The sequence below is a fragment of the Heliangelus exortis genome, chromosome 2 (genome assembly GCF_036169615.1).
Source record: "Heliangelus exortis chromosome 2, bHelExo1.hap1, whole genome shotgun sequence".
Lineage (NCBI taxonomy): Eukaryota > Metazoa > Chordata > Aves > Apodiformes > Trochilidae > Heliangelus > Heliangelus exortis.
Genome location: NC_092423.1, coordinates 109,181,623 through 109,209,152, shown reverse-complemented (window position 1 = coordinate 109,209,152; position 27,530 = coordinate 109,181,623). Strand labels below are relative to the sequence as shown.

At 39.5% G+C, this 27,530-nt stretch overlaps 1 protein-coding gene and 1 long non-coding RNA gene across 5 annotated transcripts in view; one reads left to right on the top strand and one right to left on the bottom strand.

The window, feature by feature from the left end:
* SPIDR (scaffold protein involved in DNA repair) overlaps positions 1 to 27,530 on the bottom strand; it is a 199,435-nt gene that overhangs the window by 51,240 nt on the left and 120,665 nt on the right. For all 4 annotated transcript variants that reach the window (XR_011724532.1, XM_071737505.1, XM_071737506.1 and 1 more), the window contains exons 9-10: positions 19,006 to 19,216; positions 16,972 to 17,222 (exon numbers count right to left, since the gene is read on the bottom strand). Coding sequence is in view for 3 of the 4 variants with exons in the window: in XM_071737505.1 (XP_071593606.1) it covers positions 16,972 to 17,222; positions 19,006 to 19,216 (462 nt within the window). In the remaining variant the exon portion in view is untranslated. The remainder of the gene's footprint in view (positions 1 to 16,971; positions 17,223 to 19,005; positions 19,217 to 27,530) is intronic.
* On the top strand, positions 907 to 27,530 carry LOC139793182 (uncharacterized). The gene is made up of 3 exons (XR_011724534.1): positions 907 to 1,835; positions 26,659 to 26,726; positions 27,331 to 27,530. It is a non-coding gene; the product is annotated as an uncharacterized lncRNA (long non-coding RNA).

Here is a 27,530-nt window from a genome sequence, read left to right as displayed (position 1 = left end):
ACAGCTTATATGTATCATTCATCCATATAAATATATACACAAACCCCAGACATTCTATTCTAGGTAATTTGTTTTCTGTGGGTGTTTTTTGTTTTTGTTGGGTTTTTTGTTTTGTTTTGTTTTTGAAATCCATGAGGCAAACATATATATAAAACTTATTAAACCTTCCTGCCTTAGGAATCTGAGGGTGGCAAGGTTAAGTACTCTGAAATCAACACATGACACATTCAGTTTTTAATATATACATTCTGCAGTGCATGAAATCTGGTATTACATCTCTTTTGAGCACTTTGCACCTGTGCTTCTCAACATATGGCTATAGAATATATGTTTGTCTTAGCAAGGTCTACAGCTTGAATAGTCTGTTACCACCGGAACTGCTGGAGATCTGAGTCCCACTGATGGGTGAGAGTGGAAATCTGTCAGTCCTGAGCCTGACTAGGTACATGCCACCCAAGCTGATGATTCAGATATATGGGAAATACCATATGATGCTCCCACAGTGGTAGCTGGACCAGTGTGGTCTCTGCCCTAATTGGGAGTCTAAGAAGAGTTTTACCTAGCTCTCTGTCTCATCTTGAAATATTTTCTGCCTGGGGTGGCATGAACCTCTTGGGCTGGAGGAAGAAAGTCTACCTCTTATCTCACCCTTCTCTCTTTCCAACCCCAACTGTTTCCATGGTAGAGCCAGCAATAGCTGCTGCCAAAGAAAACAAGGCATTTTCCTACCTTGAGGGCATTCCCCTTTGAACATCAAAAGTCTACAGCAAACAATGGAGTTGGAACAGCTTCGCAAATAAAAGGTCACAAGAATTTTTCATAATGGAAAGTATCAGACTACCTACAGGCAGGGGTTGCTTCCAGCTCACAAACAACACTACACATGCTTGCAAACACACTTCATTTTGAGCTGAGCTAGGCTTCGCTGAGATATTGCATGGTCTCAGTGATGTAACTTGAATTCATCCTCCCTCAAGCCATTTTGTAATCACCTTAATTGTCAGGTCTTAAAAAGAATAGATTTTTAGTTCTTTGGGAAGGGAACGAGCTTACACACACACGGTGAGAAGACAGGCAAACTGTAGGGTGTTCTGAAATAGCAGCTCACAATTTAAGCAGTGCATAAAGTAGGGGAAAGGAGAAAGGGCATGTGCCACTGAAGAGCTTCAGGGAGAAGAGCAGAACATGTGATAAGCTGTTGGTGGAGCTGTGCTTCACAAACTCTAGCCAAAGGACAAATGAGCAATGCAGAGAGCCCTTGGCTGCCAGGAGCCACTGAACCTATACTCGAGGCCTCCATGGAGAATTGGCAGGAGGGGATTCAGCAACAGCAGGAGCCACATGTTTGCTGGGCTCCTGCTCTCTGCCTGTGCGTACGCCAAGCCGTGTGAGCCCTGCAGTGTCCCATGGGGTCACAGTCCCCTGTGGCCACCCTGGCCTCTGCCTCCTAGAAGTCCCCTTCATTCCACTCCCGTCCAGCATTGGCATCCCTGCCTCTTCCACAACCACACTGGTGGTCTTCCCTCACCCCTGATGTTCAGAAGTGAAGGGGTGGACAAAAAGCCTGTGATACCCTGTTTGAGTGCTGCTGTTATGAAGATGAATAGAGAACTCTTAGTCTCTGGACCAAGTGCAGAAGATGGAAGGTGACTCAGGAAGCATTTAGTGGGAAAAATACTGGACAAATTATCACTGAACAACTTTCTGGCACTAACCCTTAGACTAAAATCCCTTCAGATGTGCATAACAAAACAATTTTACTGTGGGAAATTAACAAAGTTTAAATATGCACCCCGGATTCTTGGCACTCATCTCCCCATGAATGCTGCACATAGGTAAGCCACAAGCAAAGAAGGAAACTGATCATCTGCATTCTTCTGCATTGCTGGGGCAGTGGAGGAAGGGAGCTGGGGGCATGGGTTGATTGCTTTGAATTTACAGAGCAACTCATTATGTTGAAAACCAAAATTTCATAATTTCATAACAGAAACAGCTTAGTTCAGATACTTTTTTTTTCCCCAACTCCCCTACTGGATAGTTTAGCAGACGCGAGCCAGAAGAACTGGTGACTGGAAGCGTAGTTGAGGACTTACTCATTGAAAGAATTAACCCTATCACATCTTCCACATACCTTCATCCTGCCAACTCCCATGGGAAGCTGCCCAACAGGACCATCACTCTCACTTGCTGCTTACAGCTTCTACTAAGATTTCAACACTTTTAGAAATTCATCCTTGACCTAAAGTGCCCAGTATGATAACACTGGTCCAATCTTGCCTGCCCCTCTCTTCCACTTAGAACAGCCTGGGCAGCACTTTCTTCACAACAAGATTAAGAAAACCTCTGAGGTTGACTGATTGCAAAACCATACTCAACTACACTAGAAGAGGTACTGATGAAAACAAAACATCTGAGTTTTTAGACTTCACATGTGGAAGATTATAAAAATGGGACTTGGCTGGTGCAGGAAACTGGTACTGAAAGGTCACTGATAATCAGGGGGGAAAAAAAGAGTAATTAAGGTATTGTCAAAGTTCCTGGAATATAAAGACTGTTTCCATTTGATAGTTTTCAGTGCTCAACATGAAGTGACAATTGGTTTATAGACACAATAACTGACATTTTAACATAGACCATCAACTCGGATTAGTGTGAAAGATTAAATCAGGTCAGTGTTTCCAAATAGAAATAGAAAAAAATATTTATTGGCTAATGGCACCATATGACTAACAATAAAGATATTTTTTTCACTCTTACTCCATAAGAGTTATACTCCATATACTCCATGGAGTCATAACTCCATGGCAGTTAACACAGAAATGTCTAGAAACCTTAAGCAGGTTTATGCTCCATCAGACTAGGCATATGAGATTCACAGCAGTTTGTTTAGACTGCTCACATGCTTTAGCAAATTTTAACAGATGAATGAAACAAATGGCAGGGAGGAGAGGGGGTCAGAGAACAACACGCTATGTAAATAATCTACAGAAATCAATGTTATTTTTTTTGTCTTTTGTCTCCTATCTTTATTGTTGTGTACGTGGATGGCTTTTGCAACCACATCAACAAGGTTTCTGATTTCAGTATCTCCTTAGAGCTCTTCTTCAGCACTCATTTCATTTGTACACATGTACCCCAAAAAACAATTTCTTTTTTTTTCCTTTTTTTTTTTTTTTTTTTTTTTTTTTCTATGCAGGCAACATAATTATTTCTGAGATCTGAAATACACTAACGTAATACATATACAGATAGGAAAAAGACACATGGGACTATTTTGCAAAGGGGCCAAGAGAAGGGAGTTTTCTGGCAATTATGCAGCATAAGGAGTAAGGTATATGGTTAACAGATTAGATAAAATTAGTAGTTGTCGACCCAGTGCTGCCTGATGACAGAAATTGCAGCTTTATCTCTCCTATCCATGCCTCCCACGTATCATGTGCTTCATTATGATGCTATGGACAGAACACACGAAAAAAAACCCCATCCGTAAGCCATCAGAAAAAGCCATAAAAAATCAGGGAAAAAAACTCCTGCTGGATTTAGTAAGAAGTATTTTGCTTGACTGCAGAATATAATTATGTACAACCCTACACTCTCCCAGCACTTAGGGGATGAGAAAATCCATGCTGTCACCAGGTGCCCTGCCATGGTCAAAAATGCTTCCTTACCTCCAAACACATCTTTTGTGTATTGGAAAACCTAGCAAGATCCACAAATTAAAGAGAAGAGACAAATGACTCAGGAAAAGGACTGGCCACTTGAGAGCTGCCTATGTTAAACCTGGCTGTATGAAATTATGTGTCAGAGAAGCGTGGACTTTGAGAAAACACTGAAACCACCTTTGCCAGTTGTTTGATGTTTGGCAGAGAAGGACACTGCTTTTTAGGCTACATGATCCTGCAATACAGTGTCTGATACACTGATCTATGTCCACAATATCCGAAGCTAGAAGCACGATGCTAATAGTCCCAGCCATCTTTGCGGGTAAAACTGCTTTTCCCAATTCTCCAGAGTCCTCCAGCTAAATTCTTGCACGAGGCTTTAGTTTCAGTCACAAGAGCATGAGGAACAATTTAGAAAGGGCCCTAAATGGCAGAACAGTCAATTCAAAACAAGGCCAAGGGCCAGCACGTGATGACACTGCATAGGTCACTTCCAAGTACACAATAAAAACTGCTTATGAAGCATTTAGGAGAATAGTAAATATGAACAAAAATGTTTTCTACCAGATCACAATGAACAGAAGCCTCCAGCAGATTTACCAAATGGTTCAAAACATTCCAGCATGATTTTGCTGGTTTGCATTAAAAGGAGAAATATGACTACATCACAGCTTGACGTTGCCTGAATAAGAAACTATTCTTCTGCCCCTCAAAAGACTAGGTGACTTCAAAATTGGAAGAAACTGAGCCTTCACCCACATTTGTAAAGGCAAGACAAAGTCAAATCACAGAACATGCTCTGTAGGGAAGTCTAGATACTGCTCATAGAAGTGTTCCCACCTGTATTGTGAGGGTATAGCTGTAGGCACTGAACATGCATAATTCATGAGCAGTGCTTCCAAAGTCTCACAGGGCTTTCAAGAACTTGTCACATTCTTTTCAAGTGGATCATTAAGGGTGGTGTACCTAAATGGATGGGTGGAGGAAATTTATCTGAGCAGGAGATTAGAAGTGATTTGATTTTGGGATATAACCTCACTTTTTGCCTTGGTAAAACTATAGTTCAACTATGTGAGTTGACACTGGCCTCTGGGGCTACTCAGAAGTTTCACATGCTGTTGTGAAAAAGAATAGCATTATAAAGCTTCTCTTTGTGAACCATGAAGGTATAATTCTGACATGATGATGGGTGATGTAATCAATGTTTTCACGAGGCTATGCTTAACAAGGCAAACTGAAGCTTTTTTTTACAATGAACTTTTTGAATTTCCCTTGACTTCCTTGAATTCCCCACTGACAATCTGTGGGACTGTGACAAAGATAAAAGGAATGGAAATTCATGCTGAGACCATTTTGCAATGGCTCAGGAATCTTCTCTAGTCTCTGTAGAACACTGCAAGTAGAGGCAAAAGACCTGGGAAGAAGAAGAATAGTAATGAGGGTCCTCATGGTGGTACAATCCACCTTCATCAGTAGAAGAAAACTTGAGAGGGAAGCCAGTCCTGAAACTTTCCATTCCAAAGCTTTAACTCTTAAAACGACCAAATTAGCTGTGAGAAAGCAGTAAGCTTATTCCACGCCTTCTACAGAAATGCAAAGCAGAGGATAGATAAAATTTCCTACTTCTCCTTTAGGTGCCTCTGTTGTTGCCTGGATGAGCAGAGCTGTCAGAATTGTTCAGGGAACACTGAGTGACCAGGAAAAGAAAGTGTCTTAGTGACGCAGACACTAAAGATCATGGTGCCTGTCATACTGGAACTCTAAAAACAAGCACTTCTCCTCATTCTCTGTTTTGCAGTTGCTTTTGTTATTTATTTTTAAATACCCTTCTGACTATCTTCCAGAAGAGGAGGAAAAAAAAATAAACACAACAAACCAAATAACAAACCCAAAAAGCAAGAACTGGGAGAAACCAGAGAAGGATAGCTGAGCCATCAATTCCTCTGGGCCAAACCCTTAGGTCCAATTCATTCTGCACTACTGCCAGCCACTTACATCATTCATAGCAAAAAATGTAGCAGTCCAAACTGGTGCATTCAAGACTCGCAGGAATCCTGCTTATTCCCGGCTCGTCTTCATAGCTAAACAGAAACCCTTCTTGCATCTGCGTAGCTGCAAAGCATTATTTTAAAAGAACAGCTTTTAAACAATAAGCGATTTAAAAACGCCAATCTTACGATTTGCTACCATGGAAGTTTTTCCACACAATCCCCTCAAATCCTGGAAAATTTGTTCATGAGAAAGGTGCGCGCTGTTCGACTATATATCCTATGTCAGCACAAACAGCCCTCATGTAAACACATGGCCATGAGCACCATGAGTAACAACTCTGTTTCCATCAGAAGCCCTTTATCCTGCGTAAGAGGTCTGCACGCTAATAGATGTCCTAGGCTAATGTTAACCAGCTACAGCTGGCTCGCAGCTATAAAAAGCATTAATGAAAACATAAATACTGACTTCTCCACTTCCCTCAGCCCGTACGTCAAGGCTGCGCAAAGAGGCATCGCTTTCCAAGTGTTCTGTGTGAATGAACTGGCTGCTCTGAACCAGCTCGCTCTGGTTCTCCAAAGTTTGTTTACTGAACAGTGTGTGCAGAGAGACACTGAACATGGGGGATGCAGGGGGAGAGAGGCACCACGTGGCCGCCCGCCTCACCCAGAGGATCCTCCCGCAACCCAGAGCCCAGGGCTCCGAGTGACGGCTCGGGGAGAGGAAGGAAATATCTATTAACCAAGGGACTGACCTACGGGCATAAAAATGTCAGTCCGTGTTGAAGCTGAACCCAGCCTGGCTCTTAAAAGTGTATTACTGTGTTTCCCTGTAGTATTACTTGCTTTGCTGCACTGCTGTTAGGAACTGGGTTGTGACAAATAATGCATGCAGTGACATGGAAGAAACAACACCTCGTCCTTTGGAGTTCTGTGTGCTCTCAGAACTCGCTACAGGATTTATCTTTTCATCGTGCTGAATACGAAACAAAGCTGCAGGCTCAGATGTATCAGTACGTATACAGAAAGGGATAAAATAAATCTATTTAATAGAAAAGAGGATGCGTGCAAATTCTGGTTACAAATTCAGACCAAAACATCAGGATAGTGAAGTCCTACAACACTCAGCAATTTTTATTCAACCACGCTGCTGCACACACACACACACACAGACACACACATACCCCCCTTCTTCATTATTCTTTGACTACTGGACTGTTTATCTGCTATTTAAAAATACTTTTGTCCCGAAAATTGTTACTTTGCTACTGTCTGTTTCTATGCATTTCTTCAGCAGGTGGCCTCAGGCAGCATCAAACCCTTCATGTCTCTGCTGGGAGGCCAGGCACACCAGCTTGCTACCCACTTCCCTCAGCTAAACACCATTTCTTTTAGTCCCGTGTTTGCTGGTTCCTAACGATTGCCACAAGCCAGCACTGTCTGAATATTAGCCCACCTTTGCAGGAAAAAATGGAAGCCTTCTTCTAGAAGCACATATAGCCTATAACAATACTGTTTTCTGATCTGTTTTTCATTTCAAAATACTGGATGTGTATATTAAAACCTTGGCTTCTGAAGTTCCCCCAGTAAGTAGGAATCATACCCAGATTTTTGTCTTTTTTATAGAGGAAGTCTCTTACACAAGGCTGATGAAATTTGTAGTTCTTCCTCCCAAAAGGGGAGGAACTTATGAACACTCAAAAGTACATTTAAAATAAAATCTTATTTCCAAGTATCATGATTCTTCATTCTCATTATTTTGTTCAATGTATTATTTTTATTTTCATTTCCTCTGATGTGCACTACCCAAACGGGAACTGCAGCCATGTCAGTCACACACTAAATCCTGATTCTATGTATTTAATGGGGATCAAATGAAGGTTACAATATAAACTGTTTGGTTACACAGGAGTTTTCTAAATCTAACACACAGGTGTTATCCAACACGGTGCCTTGCAAGCATTTAAAAATAAATTGGCCACTTCAGTTTGACTTGCTGAAGTTACAACCTCTAAATTAAAGTTGGTACCTCTTTTTGATTTGAGTTCTCCCTGTCCCACTTTATACATACAACCTGATTTCCAGCTCATTTCTTACAAATCCACGACCTTAGCAGAGTCCCTCCCACTTACACTGCTGAAGAGCAAACAGTCTGAGAGCCACTGATTTTCCTGATTGTTGAGGCAACCTCTTCAAATGTCTGTTTTCTCAGGATGTTATTACTACAATTCTCCCCCAAACCTTGGCAGTCCAAATACGGATGATGACTCAGATACACAGAAGCACCAAGGTATAGAGGAGCTCCCTCTCACAGACCTTTTTAGTCATGACTAAACAGCCACGTTACAGCAAGAAAGTTTTGGCAGTTTTCAGCTCCTTTGCAAAGGAAATACCCACTTATTATTAAAAAGAAATTAAGAAATCAAAAACACTTTTGCAAAAAATGGTTTTGCTAATAAGCTCTTCCACTTCCCTTTTACATTCTGTTTTTATGGTCACTTAATTTATAGCTTTACATTGGAGATGTGACATAACTTGTTGTTCAAATCAATTCAATTGATTGTTCAAATTCAATTCAGTTCAAATTCAAAGTTGTTCAAATTCAATTCAAATCAAATGAATTTCCTAGCACATTTTTTCTCATGTCAAATAGAACCTAAAAATTTTGGCATTCGTTCAGAGGCAGGGAAAATGCATAATCCCATTATTACAGGGCAAAGACAAGAACATCTGTAACCAGATCTATGACCAGATCATATTTGAGTTCAACAGTGGGAAAAATTGCTGCATCAGAGAGGAAATCCATAGCAGGAGCTATGTGGGCTCAAGTGAAACTAATGGGCAGACAGAAAGGTAACTCTCATAAAATGGTATTTTAATACATTACAAGACTCCTATTCCTGATACAGGGACCTCAGCTCCACGCATTACTTGCTTCTTTTGTGCACTCCCATGCCTGAGTTTCATGATCCCTACTATGGTTACCTGCTCTGTGAAGCTGGGATCTGTGCAGTCTCTCATCCTACCTCACCAATGGTGCATTCCTTGCAGTTCCTCTGATCACACACTCAGAAACAGAAGTGAACCTCTCCTGGCTGGAAGAGCTCCTGCAGCACATATGGGATCAGCACCATGGCTGCAAAGCTGTAGCAGGGGCTTTATGCCATCTGCCAGGCAGGTCCTCCTAAGGATGTGGTTGCCCTTGGTCTAGAATAGGTGGGAAACTATTGAGAAACATGGAATAATTTTATGCTTTTATAGTAATTTCCTTAAAGCCACCTTCTTAGGTAAGGAAAAGATGACATCCAAGTGTCAAATTGCAGCACAAACGCACAGAAAGTGGACACACTATAGGAACTTCACTGTGTCTTGCACTGGAACCTCACTCCTACCTGCTCTCTACATCCATGTGTATGTGAAAGACAGAGGGCAACTACTTCCTGGGCAGAGGACCCAGGGAGACCTTCCATGCTGCTTTCATTTCCATATTTCCCTTGTTCCTTCCACTGCTGTAGACACAGGGAAGGCTGCTGGGAGCAACTAATACCCTCCTCCCAGTTTCAGGTGGCTGTATAAAGTCAGGTTTCAGACACAGCCCTTGCACCTCTAGTTGCTCAGATCAGTAAGTGCCTCTGAGCTGGAGTGAGCAGCTGCACAAAGGTATTTACAGTGCTGGTGGCTCGGATTAGCACCTCCAGGAGGACAGGATCTGAAGCTGCTTCTGTGAGATCCTTCTCAATGACTGTAAGTGTGCCAGAACTGTGAAATCATTGATGCAGAAAAATAATTTTTAAAATATGGATGTAAGTATATATTTGTTATTATGTGATACTGAATGAAGCACAGTCCACAACACAAACATGACCAAAAATTACACTCTGAAACTTCATGACATCCTTCTTGGGCCATTTAAACATGAAATTTCCCTGAAATATATTTTGCGTTCAGCCCTAGCCTTAAGCACTTGTAAAAGCAGGTTGTCCATAGGTTGTCATGAAGCAGCCAAACACAAGCCTCAACTCAAGTATCTAAATTCAGTGAGTTAAAAAAAAAACATTTCAAACACATATCAGGCAGTATGTATAAGGTAAATAAATACCTGTTTTTTAACTATAGGTCTAACATTACAAAAATCACTCAATCTCTCTTCACTACAATTCCATCTGAGTCCTTACACTGTGAAGTATCATGCCCCATAACTTCATCCCAGGCCTTTCCTCATCACTTTTCTTGTTTGAGGAATATATTCTTCTCCAAAGCCCATGAAGCCCCCTTTAGGAAAGAGGGGATTGAGGCATGAACCAAAATGAGTTTGAGGATTTCATCACAGCCTGCAAAGGATCTCTATCCAGTGGGATGATGCTGACTGCTTTTGGCTGTGAGAAATGCAATGAAAACAGTAGGTACTGCAGCCATCCAGGACAGGCACGTGAGAGTAAGAGAACTTTGTTGGGTGCATTTATAAGTTACATTCCAATTTTAAACCACAACGCTTACTGAAAGAACTAATTAAGACTGTCTTCTTCAAGGGGCTTTATTTTATTGTTATTGTTTTCTGTGTCTCTATCTTTTGTATTCTATAAAAGAAAGTGTATAAAAAATTAAGATAGAGATGTACAGGCTTACATCTTTTGAAGTCTGTCTTGTCTTTAACTACTAGAGAGTGCCCATAATTTTAAAACCACATAGGACAGTGTACTCCCAACTTTGGGACAAAAGAACTTATTCTCAAAACAGTAAGAGTATGTTTGTCACAGCCGTCTAAGGAGTACTGATTTGTTACATCCAAACAGAAGGTTCTACAAAGCTGATGACAAAATGATATTACTATAAATCTTCATCTTCAGACTCTTGCTCTTATACTAAGTCTATGCTGATGTTTCTTTGTACATCTGCTGATCAATGCAGATACTTAAGGCAATGTGTACAAACAGTGTTTACATGCCCAAACTGCACAGAAATTACATGCAATATCTGGATGGTTAAATTTCTCTCCCAACTGTTAGCTCAGTGTGAGTACATCTTGGCATTTATAGCATTTATCACTGCTCATGGTCTTTGCCTTCTGTACCATGGCAGCAGGAAAACAAATCCCAGAGACACAATCTGTCTTTTATAAAAGTTTCAGAGTGCTCCAGCATGACTTGAACACTTTCTCCAGATCAGGACTGAAGTCATGTAGTCAGTGAAAGGTAGATGTGCAAAACACATATGGAGGATTTCTACTCTCAGTTCTGTCAACCACATAACTTCCAGAGATACAAAAATTCAAGGGGAAGAAAGGTCAAAACCAAGGGAAAGATTCCAAACCTTTTATGTAGGCCATCTTAGAATAAATTCTTGACAAATAACAGGTGCTGGAAAATTACTATTCCTGGTTTAAACCAGACAACACACAACAGCACATACCTTGATTGTGGCTCTAGGGCTGGAAAATTACCTTTTCAAATTGTTCACTTTCTACTCCCTACACTGGTCTCCACCCACTGTAGGATAAAGTATGGAGGACCACATTGCTCTCCCCGTTCCTCCATTTACATATTCCCTTGAAAATAATCAAGTTGGGTGGGTACATCCATAAACCAGACAGCAGTGGGAAATGAGGTGTTCAGGTGCAATAAAGCTTCACCAGCTTTATAAAGCCCTGTCTGCAGCCATCAGATGTGGGAGGTGTGAAAAGATATGGTTACAAGGTAATGGTGGTGAATACACAACTCTGCATAATGATGCTTCCATACCATTTATCTGCCTCTCTATGTTATTTACATATCTCTGCAATTTATCATGGGGAATACATTGGTAAAAAGAGCTACTCCTCCTTCTTGACCAACAAAAGGCTTGGGGGATGAGTGTGTGACTACTTTCTGAGAACACATGGGCTCTCCACTGAGCAGTCTAAGCACTTGAATATGGAGGAAATAAAAGCTAGCAAATAGTGTCTCCTTTTTGCTAGAAGTATACAGGAGCCTGCACACACAGCGTTGGTAATTTGACAGCTGGTTTCTGTTCCTGCCCATTTGCTTTCCAAAGAGACTGAACCTCTGTCACACTTGTGGTCTGTGCTAGCTACTGTCTTCTTAAGACTGTTTTCTGTATCAGCAACTTTTATCACTTCCCTGACATTTTTTAGAACAATGGCAAATTATTTAATTGCCTCTTCCGACTGCAGGGCCAAAAAACGGTGGTGTATGCTGAGGGGTCCTTGCTTTCTTTGTACAGAGTATATCAGATAACGGTTCTTTCACCTTGCCCTTGGACAGAATAAGATTATGTAAATATTTAGCACTGAAAAATAAACAGCAATGTCAAATTAACAAATCGTTGTACTGCAGTGGCACTGGAAGAAGCCCAAGTTCTATCTATCTGCCTGCAGCATCAGCAGCAGGGAAAACAGACTTTCAGGGCTATCTGGGTGACAGCTCAGGGAAGCTGCAGTCTGAAATACATATTACCATTTAATATCTCAGCTGGACAATGTGATACCAAAGCTGCTTTTCCAGCAGTCTTTTGTCCTTAGTCTCTGTTTTGGTGGTTCCAGTTTGAGAAGGACAAATGGAGCAGGGTGGAGGCAAACAGTAATGATCCAAGTGTCAGAGAATCTTAACAGTGAACAAAGGGAAAAAAAAAAAAAAGCACTTCAAAGCAGCAGCAGGTTACTAGACCTTGAACCACAGCTGTTAGGAGAACCATTACAAGTCTGTCAAGTAGCAATTAGACTACTTTGCAAGAATATTAAAAGCACGTATCTTCACTTCTGAGAAGGATCTGAAAAAGGGAAACCAGAGAAAGCTTCTGGGTTATGGAATAGTCTTTACTGCACTTCAGTTACCTATTTCCTGTTTATTTCTCACTTGAAAAATCACATCCCAGAAACATAATGTAATTTTTAAAACCTTGCATTTATGACCATTCAATTTAAAATGTTTTGTTGAAAAAAAAAAACACAAAACCCCAAATGGAATGCTGTAAACAGATTTAAGTCAGCCACAAAAAACATTCTGACAGATGTTAGCATCTGTGAACATGGATCTTTCATGACAGTCCTTTCCAAATCTGGGCTCTTTTCAAATAAGAAGACCTCCGGGTTTTTTTGTTGTTGTCGTGTTAATTTCAGTATCCTTTGTAAAATTTAAACTAGGTTTTCCATACCAGAAGGGTGAGTTTTCAATATATTAGTCCACCTACTTGGCATGCCAGTTGCAACACGTGACACTTAATTTTTAGTTGTGCATGCTGCCAGACAGGTTAACCCAATCACTAGATTTGTGTTAAGATAAAAAGCAAAGATCATTAGATAAAGAAAAAAGAGGAAAAAAAAAAGAAATCTAGATTTGAAATTAATTAGCTTTACAAGATTACCACTTGCCAATAAAATCGTTTTACATGGAACTGCGTAGGAACAGACTACTCAGAAACTTTTAACAACTTGCTGGAACATAATGAATCCCAGCAAATGATTATCATGTTTCTGGGGGCCAGCTCAAAAAGAGAAATGTGACTTTCCCCACATTTCTATTTCTTCCAGCCACTCAAACAAATCCTCAGCCCCTCTAAATATTTTGTCCCCCAAGGGCTCTGCTTGCATGGCAGCAGGCCTTTTTCCTTCTGTATGATCTGGCAAGCTGAAAACAAAATAAAGAGTAGACCAAAAGAACTACTGATGACTATTGCACAGAGGACCTTAATTGTTAATGTACATGAACTGTCTTTCTTTTGCTCTTGGAAAAGAAAGTTAGAGCAGGCTAGAGTGCTAAGGTTCAGGTGGGAAGTAGGTCAAAACATATGCCAAGAGAAGCGAATGGAAAATTTCTTTAGTCACCCACAAAGATTTAAAAATGTGGATTCACAGCTATAGCTAGCATTGTTTTTTATTAGCAGTGGTTAGTTTTTCCTTCTTAACAGACAACACCCTTTTCTGTCCAGCCTCCTGACCTAAATCTTTTGAGGGCTCTGACCAATTTAACTGCCTAATAGTCCCAAAAATGCATCTATTTTAGTTCCACCAGCTACCCCACAACCAGCCCTGTCCTTTAAGGCATAAAACTGACCAGCTCTATTTTTCACTGGACTCACGTGGCCTGCTCAAAACAAACAGATACTGGCAAGAGCAAAATCCAAATTATACACTGCTTTATCCCAGGAACACAAAGTACAAGGCCGAAGCAGTGAGTCAGACACCTCAGCGCCAGAGAGCTCCTCAGGTTGACAGGAGTCTCTTTGGGATCCTTGTATGTGTAAGCCAGGCCTTTTTCAAAAAGAGTCAAAATAAAATGGTTTAGACAAACATGTGTTGTGTCATGAGCAAAAGTATCTCTCTCATCAGAGGGGAAAAGGCAGCAAAAAGTATGTCAGGAATGTTGAAAATGGGCAGACAGTCACAGCGAGTCATATTTTCTTTTTTTTTTTTTTTTTCCCTATGAAACTCCTTCACCATGAAAAGTCCATTTGCTAGAGCACTTAATTATGGGGCCAGGTGGTGGAGGAAGGCAAATGATTTGACAATAATACAGGGAACGTGGGACCAATTTATGCACAACAGAACCCAGAGAACCTCTCAATATCTGTAATGATTTCTTAGCATCCTTGGAGAATGCTTTAGATATTTCAACTAAACAGACTTAAACCCACCAGACTTATTCATTTGCCTACCAGTAAAAGGACTTTTCTATTTATGTGTAATTACGAACAACAAAAGCTAGATCCATATAGGCATTACCACAATTTCTATGCTTTACCCTTATCAGTCTTAACCAATTAAATGAATCTATTTCCTTAAAATGAAAATAGAGGTTTCTCTCCCAGTTTACCAGTTTCTTTCTAGAAACTGGATGCTTTGAACAAAATGTGTCATTTCCACCACTCCACATTTAATTTTATGCTACTTTAATCTTACTGTGTTTTTTATGCTTCCCCATGACAATAACATCTAGGTTATTGCAGAGTGCTGCAAAAGAAGAAAAGTGATACCACAGCCTGCCTGGAATACAAATCAATTAACTATTCATCTACCTTGATATCTATAATTAGAAGCTTCTGTTTACAAAACAATGAGTTATCTAACTCATCTTCCTCATAAAATAAAAAGGTCTCTTTACTTCTTTACTTTACAAAAAGGAGTTTACAGAGAAAAAAACAAAACAAAACAAGACGGTATTTTAATTACAAAAGAATGAGCCATTAGTTGGTTCAAAGGACTGCCAAAGGGCGTTGGACCCCTTTGCTCACTATCAGGTGACAGACACAGGCATTTTTGACAGAGGAGAAAAGTTTCATGTGGATACTTATCAGCCATGGAAATAGCAGCTGATAAAACAGTATGAGGTGTTTTCCACTCCTCAGTCTTTAAAAGAAATGTTCCTTCTCTTCTATGCAAAAGAGAAAATGGGTTGATTTTTTCTCTTCAAGATCCAAAAGACAGTCTGATAGCTGTGAATGAGAACAACCATACTCTTTTCTGAATTGAGGAACTTACAAGAGGCCACTCTGACAACTGTGTGTGAGAATACCCAGCTACAGCATGTAATCAGAAGCAATGGAGTCTCATTTTTTATTTTATTTCTATTTTAAGTCTGACATAAGAAGCACAATCTGAGATTTCTGGTTTTTTTCATCCCATTCCTGTGAAGGGTGTGGGCTCAAACAGGTTCACTACCTCAGACTGTGTGATTGCAAGTTAAGTATCCTTTTGGTTAAAAGTTGGAAAGGAAACATGGATTCTATATTACATTTTGAACTCCACTAGTACTAAGGCTGTTAAGTATCAGTTTGAATAACAGACTGTTAGCTGCCCTGACTTTTGATCAAATGTATCCCACAAAGAAAATCTACATGGAGGAATACTGTCCTCAAAATCACACATTGATATATGTGAATGTCAATGTCAATGTAACTATTAGATATAAAGGAGATTTTAAAAAATACTGAGGACAAGGCTGTTGATTACTACTTTCATGTGGGTGATGATCTAGGTTGCCTTTTAGGAAAAAGTAATCTTCCTAAATTTCTCCTGGAGGGATTCTATTGATCAATGAATGCTGTAAATTATCCAGAGGCATACAAGGTAGAAACAAATCGGAGAATTCCTGTATTTTAAAAGTTCAGGAAGAAGGACCTGTGAGCATGCTACTAGCACCAGCAGGGTGGCTTAGAGGAACTTCATTTGAAGAATTCCTTCAAAGCATATTGCAAATTACACCTGTAGAGTTCTCAGTGGGACCTTAAAAACTAATTACACATCTTCACTCAGAGTCCTAGACTCTGCAGGAAGATAGGTCTCCCAGTGTCCTCAAAGGATGAACTCAGAAGCTTTATATAAGCTCTGTCACTGTAACTCACTTTAATAAGCTTCCTGAGTGAAAACAAAATTGAGTGTATCTTATATTTTAAAATTTTAAGACAGCATGAACCAAAAGTTAGTGCAAAACCAAAGGAAGGTAATATCCATAACAGACATAGTGATCTCAGACCCAGAGTTGCTGAGAAAAACTTTGAAATCAGTCTTTGGTCCCAAACCTTGAGGATGACAAAAGAAGGGAAGGACCCAACAGTTCAGTACTGGTCAGAAGGAACAGCTGTCTCTGACACATCCCATTACATCTCAAGCAGACCACTACTAGAATGTAAAGACTAAACCAAAAGAGGATAAAACACTGGCCTACATGTTCCATAGGCATTGCATAAAAGATTTCTGGACTGGTGTTCACACTTTGACACCAGATCACTTTTTTACTGTGGAGGAGCTGAACTGTTGTGACCTCTAGATTTCCAGAAGTCAGCAGAGCCATTCTTCCAGTGGCTTCACAATGGAAGTTTGCATGCATACACCTATGTTTCTCTAATGGCATCTGTGCAAAATCTGCATTTTAGGAAAGTGCTAATTTTCTGCATCCCTCTGTGTATTTCTCTTTTGTTTCATAAGAGCACTCTGTGAGCATAACTTACTAGCTGACCAAACTGGAGACTCAAATAGATAAATGAAAAGTAACAGTTATTCTGTGAAACTCATGGAAAAGTATAAGAAGTTTATGACCATCACTCGCTTAAAATTAACTTCCCATTAATTAGTTTTCAATCTTCTTCATGTCATCTGTAGATGACATGAACTACAGAAAGACATTTCCCTCTTCTGGTCAGGACTACTTCTGTGTCACACCATACCTATTAAAAAACTATGCCACTTCCACCAAGAGCCCTGTACCTTGCTGAGGGTGCTTATTCCCTGTTAACTGATGACTAAGAATGACATTTGCCAACTCTGTGCTCTCCAGTTTCTCACATTTGACAGCCTCAATAGGAAAATTCTCATGCATCTTATTACTTACCTAACACTCGGTGGATCTGAACTTTTGAGGGGTGCTTCGCAAAGAGCCTTGTTTCCTTGAACGTGGGTTCTCCAACCTTCTTTTGCAGGCAAACAGTACACCCTTTGGATAATGACTCGTACCTGCACCTCTCTCCATCCCACTGCTCCCTGGTTTTCCACCATTTCAAGCAGAGAATCATTGACAGCACTCCATGCCAAGCTACGCTCTTTCCAATCACTGTTGTTATGGACTTGTGGAGCACAAGCAACCTGGTGAAGGAAAACCCATTAACAGAGCATTTCCCAGAACCCTGAAACAATGCAGTGTGAAAGAGTAAACCTTCAGGATGAAAAATTACTGCATGAAGTGCAACTTCAGTTTCAAAATACTGCACTTAAACGTACAGATTTATAACTGACACTGAAGAGAGTTGAGCACACAGCCTTCTAGTATGTAACAGTGGTCTGGACTGACCTAACTCAACCCATAAGAGATGATGGTGACACCATCAGGAAAACAGAATTTATATTAGTATTTATGAATGTTCCTCTTGAACTGAGTTACATTTTCACTTCCTTGATGTCCTTTCCTTCCTCTCTTCCTTCCTTTTCTAAAAAAGATCCATATTGAATGCTTCCAGGAATACAGGCTAACTTGAAATAAAACAGGTGGCTAACAAGTTATCTTTAGACTTAATACATTTCTATCTAAAATTTCAATGTAAAAGAATTAGATGAATAATGACAAGTATTAAACTCTAAAGTACAAACATAAATTATTATTTCACTATTTTTAAAACATATTTTTTGAATAAAATATTCCAAATTTTCAAAATAAATTTTATTAATAAAATGTTGCTACATTTTACCTTAATCTAAATCAGTAATTTCATTAATTTCAATTATAAAATACATCACTTTTAGAAAAAATTCTATGCAAATAGGGACTAGCATGGTCTATAACTATAGGCTCCTTCCCAGCACTAGCCAAATTTCTGTTTTCGTAATGAAACCCATTTTTACAAAAAGTTGGGTGCCAAGAAAAGTTTTCAGAGTATTACAGATTATGCCATAAATATTATCCACCAGTAGAGAAGGAGAATTTGCAGTATTTAAAAGGAAATTGTTGTACAACATAACCTTTCGTCTACAAAGCAGTTACAATAAAACTTGTCAACCAACTTTTAAATTAAGTGGTTTTGTTTGTTAGGAACCATGAGAGTAACAAGTTAATTGTTCTACCATAGTAGAAGCTTTTGACAAGGTAGACCTGAAGCAAGAAAGAAGGTTACAATTTGATTTATGTAACTCTCTCATTCCAAGGCCTATAATGGGAATTATGTATAAAGTAAACACAAAATGTTGACACTCGGTGTTGTTCAAATTGTAGGGCCAGAACTCTCAAATATTAAGAATGATTTTGATTGGCTACAAGAGCCTTACTTTCAGAAAGGGCTGGGCTAAACTATCAAAAAGCCAGTTAAAATACCTCAGCTTGTACAACCACAGCTAGAGACATACACAGTCAGTAGTCATTTTAATATAAACCAGGTCAAAATAGGAAAGAAAACAAACTGAAGTGGTAGCAAAGGCAGGTGGTGTTACCAATAGATGCTTTAAGAAAGGACAGGATTGATTAGGAAATGAATTAAGAAACAGGAGTGGTGAAAGGAAATGTTTATTTAAAATAATATCTTGAGCGATTTAGTAGAAAACAGAGGTTTTTGGCTTTTTTTTTTTTTTCAAATATAGCTTAGCTATTCAGCTATATAGAAAAAGAAAAATCAATGAAAAACCAAGTTAGAATTACTATTTAGCACAGTAGTGAGACTTCAGCAAAACAACTTCACAGCAGTTCAGCATCTGGATGGGACAAAAGCCTCTGCTAAGAAAATATTATTAAAATAAACACTGCATAGTATTCAGCCTTGGCTAAATGAAAGAGGAAACTGAACAGGTCAGTAATTTATAATTTTTGGTTTTGTTACGATTTTCCAACATCTGCTCACCAACTTTTTACCAAGTGTTAAACTGTGAACTAAATGGACCTTACCTGATTATCTAAAGATTTCTGGCAGAAGTCATCATCAGGGTCATCTAGTCTGAAGGTTTGTGCCAAAGATACAATGTTCTTCCTAACGAGCATCTTTGTAAGACCACATGTCTTCTCTCTTGTTTCTGAGTGTTCACTGAGTAGCACCTTCTGACTAAAGTATGTATTCATGATAACAGGAACATCTTCATTCTTGAGAAGCAATTTTTGCCTGGAAAAAGATAATTTAAGTAGCATCAAGTCCATAGCCAGTTAAACCACCTACAAGCACCATTTTAAAAAGTGTGCTGTGTTATATTTCTTTCCCTTCTTTTCTACCGCTACCACTAAACCAACTCAAAAGTGTGTTACCCAAATTGCAAATAAACCACCCCATAGGGACCTTCAGCTTGGATCAGCCCTACTGGCTCATGGCTCCGGGTGAGTGGAGCTCCACTGTACCCAGGGACAACTTACACCTGGAAGCCAGCTGAGCTGATAAGCCCTGTCAACCCCATCCTGCTCCACACAACCACTATTTGGTGTCTCCATGTTGCAGAACCAAGAGTATCAGAAAACCCTGCATACAGGTACTGAGGCATAAGCCATGAACAGAAGATCATTAATCCTGCTCTTTGTTATTTCAGAGCACCAGCTCTGCTGGACCTAGCAGACCCATGCAGACCAGGACATTTTTCTCCAGTGAGTAGTTCCCAGGGACCTGAATTCATTTTCAGTGCAGCCAGCAGCAAGCTGCTCTTTCTGCTAGTTGGCCTCTTTTTCTAAAAGCAACATCTTTTCCCCCATTATGCTGCACACTATTTTGCCTGTGTGTTTGCTGCTGTCATAAATGTTCTCTCCAAGACCTAGTTTTGGTTTCCAGTGACAATGTACATTCCAAACCAGCTTCATATACAGCAGTTTCTTGCCTAGCAGGTTAAAGTAGTGGTTGCAGAATCTCTCAATACACAATAATTTAATGCTCAATGTTGGGATTTTTTCATATGCTAGTATCACAATCATACATTTAGAAATACACTATTTATACTTACAGGAGACAGATCTAATGAAATAATCTAACAAAACAATCAGTAGTCTCATTTTCTAGAGATCATTAAAACAGAAAGAAAATTCACTTAGTGACTTTACTGCAGGCTGTGTTTTTCTACCATTAGATTTGTATCACTTCTGAGTAAAAAAAGGCTTCCTGCCTTGGAAGCAAACCTCAGCTGACCTAGGTTCAGAAGTAACCTCAGGACTTCAGTGTCCAGAAAGTTCAGGAGTCACATTTTTGAGATGAAGCAAGCTTTCACATCTATGATGTTATTTCTTAAAATGCAACCACATGAAGTCAAAAAAAAAAAAGGAAACAAAACCAAAACAAATGCCACTCAGAAATACTCATTTCTGGTCTCAGTCCTTAACACTTCTTTCTGATCTTGGTTCATACAAGATCTTTTCCTTGGTCTGTTTCCTAGTGGATTCCTTTGTTCTCTACAGAGTGGATAGCTAAATGAAAATTAATGCATAGATATTTTCAAAATAATAGGAAGAGTTGCAGCAAATTATTAAATATAATCCTGTTTTTTATAATTAGGAAAACAATGCAACAGGAAGATGATCTCTGCCTTTCATACATTAAAAACTATGCTTGCAACTTAATGAGTTACATACAGAAATGATAAACACAATTGCTTCTATCTGTGAACATTCCTAGAAGTTATGATTTGAAATAGGAAATTCATGAAAAGTTATAGTGTAAAACTGAACTTCACCACGATGCCTCACTGCTATCTGTGAACTCTTCAGATCTAAGTGAGAAGCAGTTTACCCCCAAGTGACATTCATTCCCTGGACTCAGGGCGAATTTACTAACAAAGGTCCCAGTTAAGAAAAGCATGACAGTGGCTCATGAGGCTGCCAAACTGACATTGCCTGGTTATTTTTTGCATTACAGGATTTAAAACTGAGGAATTAGCTTGGTCAGCAAATCAAGACATCTCTGATCTTACGAGATTTTTAAACAGTCACTAACCCCTTTTTTTCTGGAGAACAGATCTGATGGAGGCTACAGATGTCAGAACAGATTGAGCTGTCTTTATATGCAGATGTGGAATGAAAATTTTAGCACCTACTTTCTCAAGAAGTCTGTGTTCAGACCCAAAGTAAACAGGAAATCTCTCTGAACACGAGACTGCTGCGTCACTAGTGTCAGAAGAACAGAAGAATGTGTGCTTGATCTAAATCATCTCATTCTCTAAAAAAAATACTGATGTTAGCAGCAAATCATTTGTAGGAACTCTGCAGTTTATGGTTTATTTTTATTTTCCTATGCAGGTATATGACCAGCTTTTTTTAAATTTTATTTATTTTTTTTTTCATTTTTAATTTTTTTTTGTAAGGCAGGTAGGTCTTACTGATACCCAAATTACATGAGCCATGGTTTTGCTATCCCTATGCACTCCAGGCCTGGAGTACTTTTATGACCACAGAGAGCTTTCTTGGCCCAGTTTGCATCGTATTGTTACAAGGGTAATGAATAAATTAATGGCTATTAAGCACTTTCACAAAGCAAAAAAGGGATGTACATACACTTTCAGGAGAAGCCCACCCATTTCTTAGCTAAAATTAGTACACTAAAAACACTTTCCTTAATGAATAATTTAGTTTAGACCCCCATAGGTGTCAAGAGACTTCCCAGTAAACAGAAGAATAATCACAGCAGGCTACTTAAGTTTCCCTATTTGTCAATTGACAGATGCCTCTCAATAGGAAAGGGAAAGGACCAGCAATAAATAGATGTACTAACAAATTGAAATTAAATAAATGGGAAAAAACCCGTCTGTAATAAGATCACTATTTTGTGTACACGTGGATGACCAAATATAAATATTTTATATTTATAGATGTCATATATATTTATATTTATATTTACATATATATCCATATGATATATAATAAAGATACTATATAATATTGAAGTTTTTATATATATTATTCAATCTAAATAATAGAGTTATTAATATAATATGAAAACTGTGTCCTTATCCAGAAATTTTTTCTTAGTATTTCTCAGCTCAAACAAGCTCTGCAGGATGGCAACTTTGACCATTATCATGGTAGAAAACTCTGCACTACTGTCAGGTATTGCTCATACTGTTCTCTTTTCAACAAAGGCAACCATGTTAGCAACACACACAGATGACTTCATTCTTTTTGCCTGCTTGAAAGATACAGACCAGGGCAAAGAAAGCTTATCAAGCTGGAACAGTAGGGGAAACAAAAAATTCACTTCCTCAAGCAAACTCCGTGGTCCTGATCTGCATGTGTTGCCCCTGTGCCTGACACACCAGCTGACCACCTCAACCATCTCTATCTCTGCACTTTTCTCTGCTCCTTGAAGCAGCCCCGCTCTGCAGCATCCTCTTAACAGACAAAGTTTTAAAAGGGCATTTCAAGTCTTCCTTGAATTTCTTCTTTTCTATCTGACTCATTGTATTGAAAAGCTGATTCCCAAAGAGACATCATCTCACTCAGCAAATCACATAGAAACAACTGAAAGAAAATTAAGTTCACTGAAGACTTAGAAAAAACAAAACTTCTCTTGTAATCTCTGGTTTTCTTCTTGCTCAGCAAAGTATATTTAAATGTTGGATTTGTAGTTGACTTCCTTAATAAATGCCTCTAGAGAAAAGGTCACTTGTAATGACCTGAAGCAGAGACTGTGAACTTTTTATACTACAGGACATTTTTTTTCTGGTATGCACACCATCAGCAATTGCCGTAACTGGTCACATGCTAAAGGAACATGAGGCAATAATGTTATTTTTTTTTCTTTTCCAGCAGCAGCTTGCTTCTCCCTCAAAGGACGTAGCTTGCTTTTTCTCTTCCTCCCTCCTATGATGAAACAGCTCTCTGGCACAGTAGAGGCAGAAGATGTCCTTGCCCACTTCTCCGTTAATCGTGGTCCATCGCCGCATGAGAGAAAAGCCACTGCAGAAGCTTACGGCACGCCACAGTATAAAGTAGGAGAAGCTTCAACATGAGGCAGGGTCTAATCCTGCTGCTGAATAGTCAGCAGGTCTGCAGTGTGGTCTGCCCATCCAGAGGCTCAGTCAGGCAGAGGCTGTGACTCTGTGGCAGCAGCTCGCTCTCAAACCACACGTTTCCGCTCCCTTCTGCTGACATCAAACGGCGGTGCTGGTTCATGAACTCGAGATGACTCTGGATCACTTTAAATTAGAGAACGTTTTTTTTGTTGTTGTTGTTGTTTGCTCTCCCTGGGTATTTTACTGGGCTTGCTTTTCTTTTCTTTTATGAAGTGTAAAATGCCTAGAGCCTTTTTTGAAGAGTACATGGCATTAACTGAACACTTAACATTTCAATGACCTACAACACACTGTAATTACACACAGGCTGATTCCGAGTCAGAGAACAATGGTTTCTGCGTAAAGAAGGTTTAATGCCCACTGAGCGAAGCAGCAGTAGCACATGCATGGCAAGAGCATGCCAGAGCCTTATTCTGCTGCCCAGAAACACGAGGAGTCATCCTCCATAGGCATGCCACACAGGGCCCATCTCTAACTTCCTAGGAATTGCTGATTTTGTCCAATATGGAAGAAGCTGCTCATGTTGCCTCCTGACTGGGGTTGAGTGTCATCTGTAGTCTTTTATCTGTGAAAATTTATAACGTGTCCAAGAAATGCCTGAGCACCACAGTAATGATAATTGGTTTTTTTTAAAAATTACATTTTCCAAGTCCAGACAAATCCCTGCCACCACATCCCCCAAAGACAATAACTATCTTCCCAATAGGTAGCTCAAATCAAAAAGTCATTGGGAAAGAATAAGACTTCTGCCATGCCTAGAGACTGCCCAAACACAGAATTTTCATCCATGACTGAGTAATCTCACCATTTGCATGTGAGCCTCCACTGGTGTCATTTATCATACTATCTGTATGAACATTGCGTTCATGAGCTCACACTTTCGTAATGCCTTGTCCCTACCTCAAAGCCAGAAACCAAAAATCATCTGGTTATCTCTTTCTTTGAAATTATCTTATTCAAAGCAACAGATTATTGTGGGACAAGTTCTCAAGGTTGATTGTACTCTTTGATTCTCTTCGAAGATTCTCTTGAAGAAAGAAGTTGATTTTCTTTAAGGAAACAGGATGAATCATCTAGACCAGTGTCCAGAGTCCTATATATCAAATACACAATTCTCAACTCTGTCAGATTTCCAAAGAAATGTAGCTTCAGCACTTAAAAACAGCCACTCTGCCGCAGATGCAACAATAGAAACCCACTCAAGCTATGTCTAAAAACCTACCTCTAGAATCTGATGCATTTTATCTGTGAAGAGCTAGATGCTGGTATTTTTACCTATTGGAAAAATATTTTCTTTGAGGACTCACTCCACATGTAAAAAGAACACATAGGTATTAAATGTAAATACTGGTAAAAGCAGGAGGGTTACCATTTGTCACTCAACCTTAAGTAAAAAACAAACCCTAAGAAAATCAGGAAAAAAAGTAATCCCTACTGTAGAATAAGTTCTTGCTGCAAAATTACACTGTACTTTTCAATGAAATTAATTGTAACTGTAAGAAATCACTCCAGCAAGAAATTACGGTCCACAAAGCCAACATTTTTATCACTATATCGCTTTCCTAATTTCAACGTAATCACATAAACTAACCACTGGCTGGCCACAGTACTGCCTTTTGAAATGTGACACCCTGTAGGATGGAAAAAAGTTATATGGAAATTTTCACATTTAAGAAGAGCTCTGCTCTAAAAAGCTTGTGGTTAACATCATGCACTATTGTATCACCCGCTCAGTGCTCTCACCTTCGCAGGGAAGTGCACCATGTACTGACTGAAGAGGACGTACAGGTCTCCTGATGCAGGAAAGCATAGATGGATATCAAAACAAATCCAGCTCTCCTCAAGGAAATTACTGTAATACCTGGCATTACCATGACTGGAAAGTAGGCAAGTTTCTCAAAACTCTCTAGCCACTTGATTCGACAGTAAAGAAAACACCTGAAACTGCTGGATCACATTCTAGATCACAATTCATCATGATAAAACTTAACCTTTGGCATTACCAAACATAAAATTCAACTCGCAGGCTGCATTTACACACAAAATGGCATAAAACCATGTCTTGAGCTTGTAGGGCGAATCCTTTTGAGAGACTTTCCTAAAAATCTAGTCCAGCTTTTTTACTGCTTAGCACAGAAGCTGGGCACAACGCAATTTTTAAAAGATTTAAAGTTCTATTGGCAAAAACACTGCAAGCAATAAAGCATTAAACTAGAGAGTTGCCTTAAAAACAAAACACTCCCCCCACACACAGTATGAGGGTGTTACAAGTAACTGGGGAGTTATAAATATCAGGGTTATCTTTTCATAATCAAGAAGTTATGAAAGAATTCCAATCTGTGTGTTTAGCCCATGTATCAGCTTGTGTCTGAGCAGCCACCAGCTCATTACTCAGATGACTTGTCTCTTTTCCCAGTGCTAAACTGCACGTAGAGTTTGCGGTGGCTGGGGGAGGATGGCTGGAGCCACCAGAAAGTCCAGAGATTTATCAGAGGGATTCTGAAAAGTGAAAAAAGGGAAGGCAAGCAAATGTCAATGTGACATCATATTAAAACTTACGGTGAATGCTAAAGATAACAAAAATGGCTTGTACTGGTGTGAGATCAGAGGCCCACTTATCCTGTATTTTAGTTTACAGCAGCTAATGGCAGATGTTGAGGAAGATAATAAGAAAATTTCAAGACTGTAGTGGAAGTTCTCCAGAACACACTCCTCTAATAAAAATTTTCAGCTTTGGGACTTCCTTCGACAGAAGTGATGTCTTCATAGCTAACAGTCCTTGGTAGACTTTTCTTCCAGGAGCTTATGTGCCTTCTTTTTGACCCGTTTGTACAATAACAGCATCCACAACATCCTGCAGCATCCACAGTGCTCTGCAGTCCAATCACATGCACATGAGAAACCACTTCCTTTCATTTGTTTTGATCTGTCACCTAGTGGTTACATTGCTGCCCCCCACTTCTTGCTTTCTTATTAAGAGGCAGTGAGCAATCATCCTTCCCAATGCACTTCCTAATACAGACCTTTATCACATCCTCTCCCAGACACTGCTTGCTCGAGGTGAAGAATCCTCTTCGTAAATTCTTATAGGGAAGCTGCTCCACACCACCCCTTGTCACTCTTCTCTGTTACATTTCCACTTCTGCTACATATTTTTGATTCAGGGGACTGAAAGTCTAACCTAAAAATATACCCTGAATTTCTACAGTGACATCATGGTATTTCCAACTCCATTTTTGGTAAGTCTTTTTTCAATCAATCAATCAATCAATCAATCATTTTTTTCAATCAAACTCAGCTGACCTATTAATGAAGAACACTAGAAACGTACTACCAAATACTAACAATCCCAAGTCCCTTATTTCACACAGGCACCTCACGTTTACCTTCAATTTCCTAGCACAAGAGGTCAAATCCTTCCTCCAACCTAGAGAACTCTGTAGGAGGATGAAGACGTTCCCCTGTCCATAGGACTGTGAGGGCCACAATGTGCCACTGAAGAGGAAGGAAATCTGCACAGTATTCTGTTGTACAGAAGGTGTCTAAATCTGTATTTTCTTCCTAGGAACCATGATAAAATGGAGATTTGAGGCAACAGGTTACACCAACAACTACTCTGCCTGTGGTGGAAACGTAAGGAGTGTGGCTACCCTGCCACTTTACACAGGGCATTGCCACTCCTGAGGTATCAGGAGAAGCTGGTCCTCAGGCCAGAAGAGCTCTGCAGTATCTGCCCAAGCAGCTGAGAGCCATGTGTTAAAAAATTTGAGCTCAGAGAGAATTTCTGACCAAGCTATGGAGAGTCAGGGTATTTGGTTGGCTGGTTCAACTTTGGAGGATTATCAGAGAAACTTTAACAAATAAATTCCATTTTTAAACCCACTGTTCAATATTTGGTAGAGATTATTAAGAGCACTAGCCTTTTCTCCTATAGAGGTTTGGCATTTGCTATTGGCAAGGGCTTTTTGTGAGTGTCTGTTCACATACATGCTCACAAGTGTTTTTCAGAAGCATAGTAGCAAGAACAAATACCTATCTCTGAGCATTAACATTTAAATTCAACATCTCCTTAACCTTGTAATTTTTTTCTTTTTTGAATCGAGAACAATCTTAATATTCCCACAATACTTTAAAGATATAACAGTGCAGAACAAGCAAAACTTTCTAATTCTGATACTGAAATCTTATACTGGTGGTCTCCAGGTCACTGCTTAACTTTTGGTTTGCTTTATTTCAGCGAACCGTTGCAAAGACAATTAATCACCAGAACACACTCGTGAGCATTTTGATACTATCACACTATCTGGACATGCCCAAAATTCCTCTTTGGATTCATGTACGAGGGATGATGACATGTCAGAGCAGACTCAGTAATGCAATGGGATGGATGAACCCCCAAATTGCTTCTTTGTGATCCCATTAGCCTTCAGAGGCTAC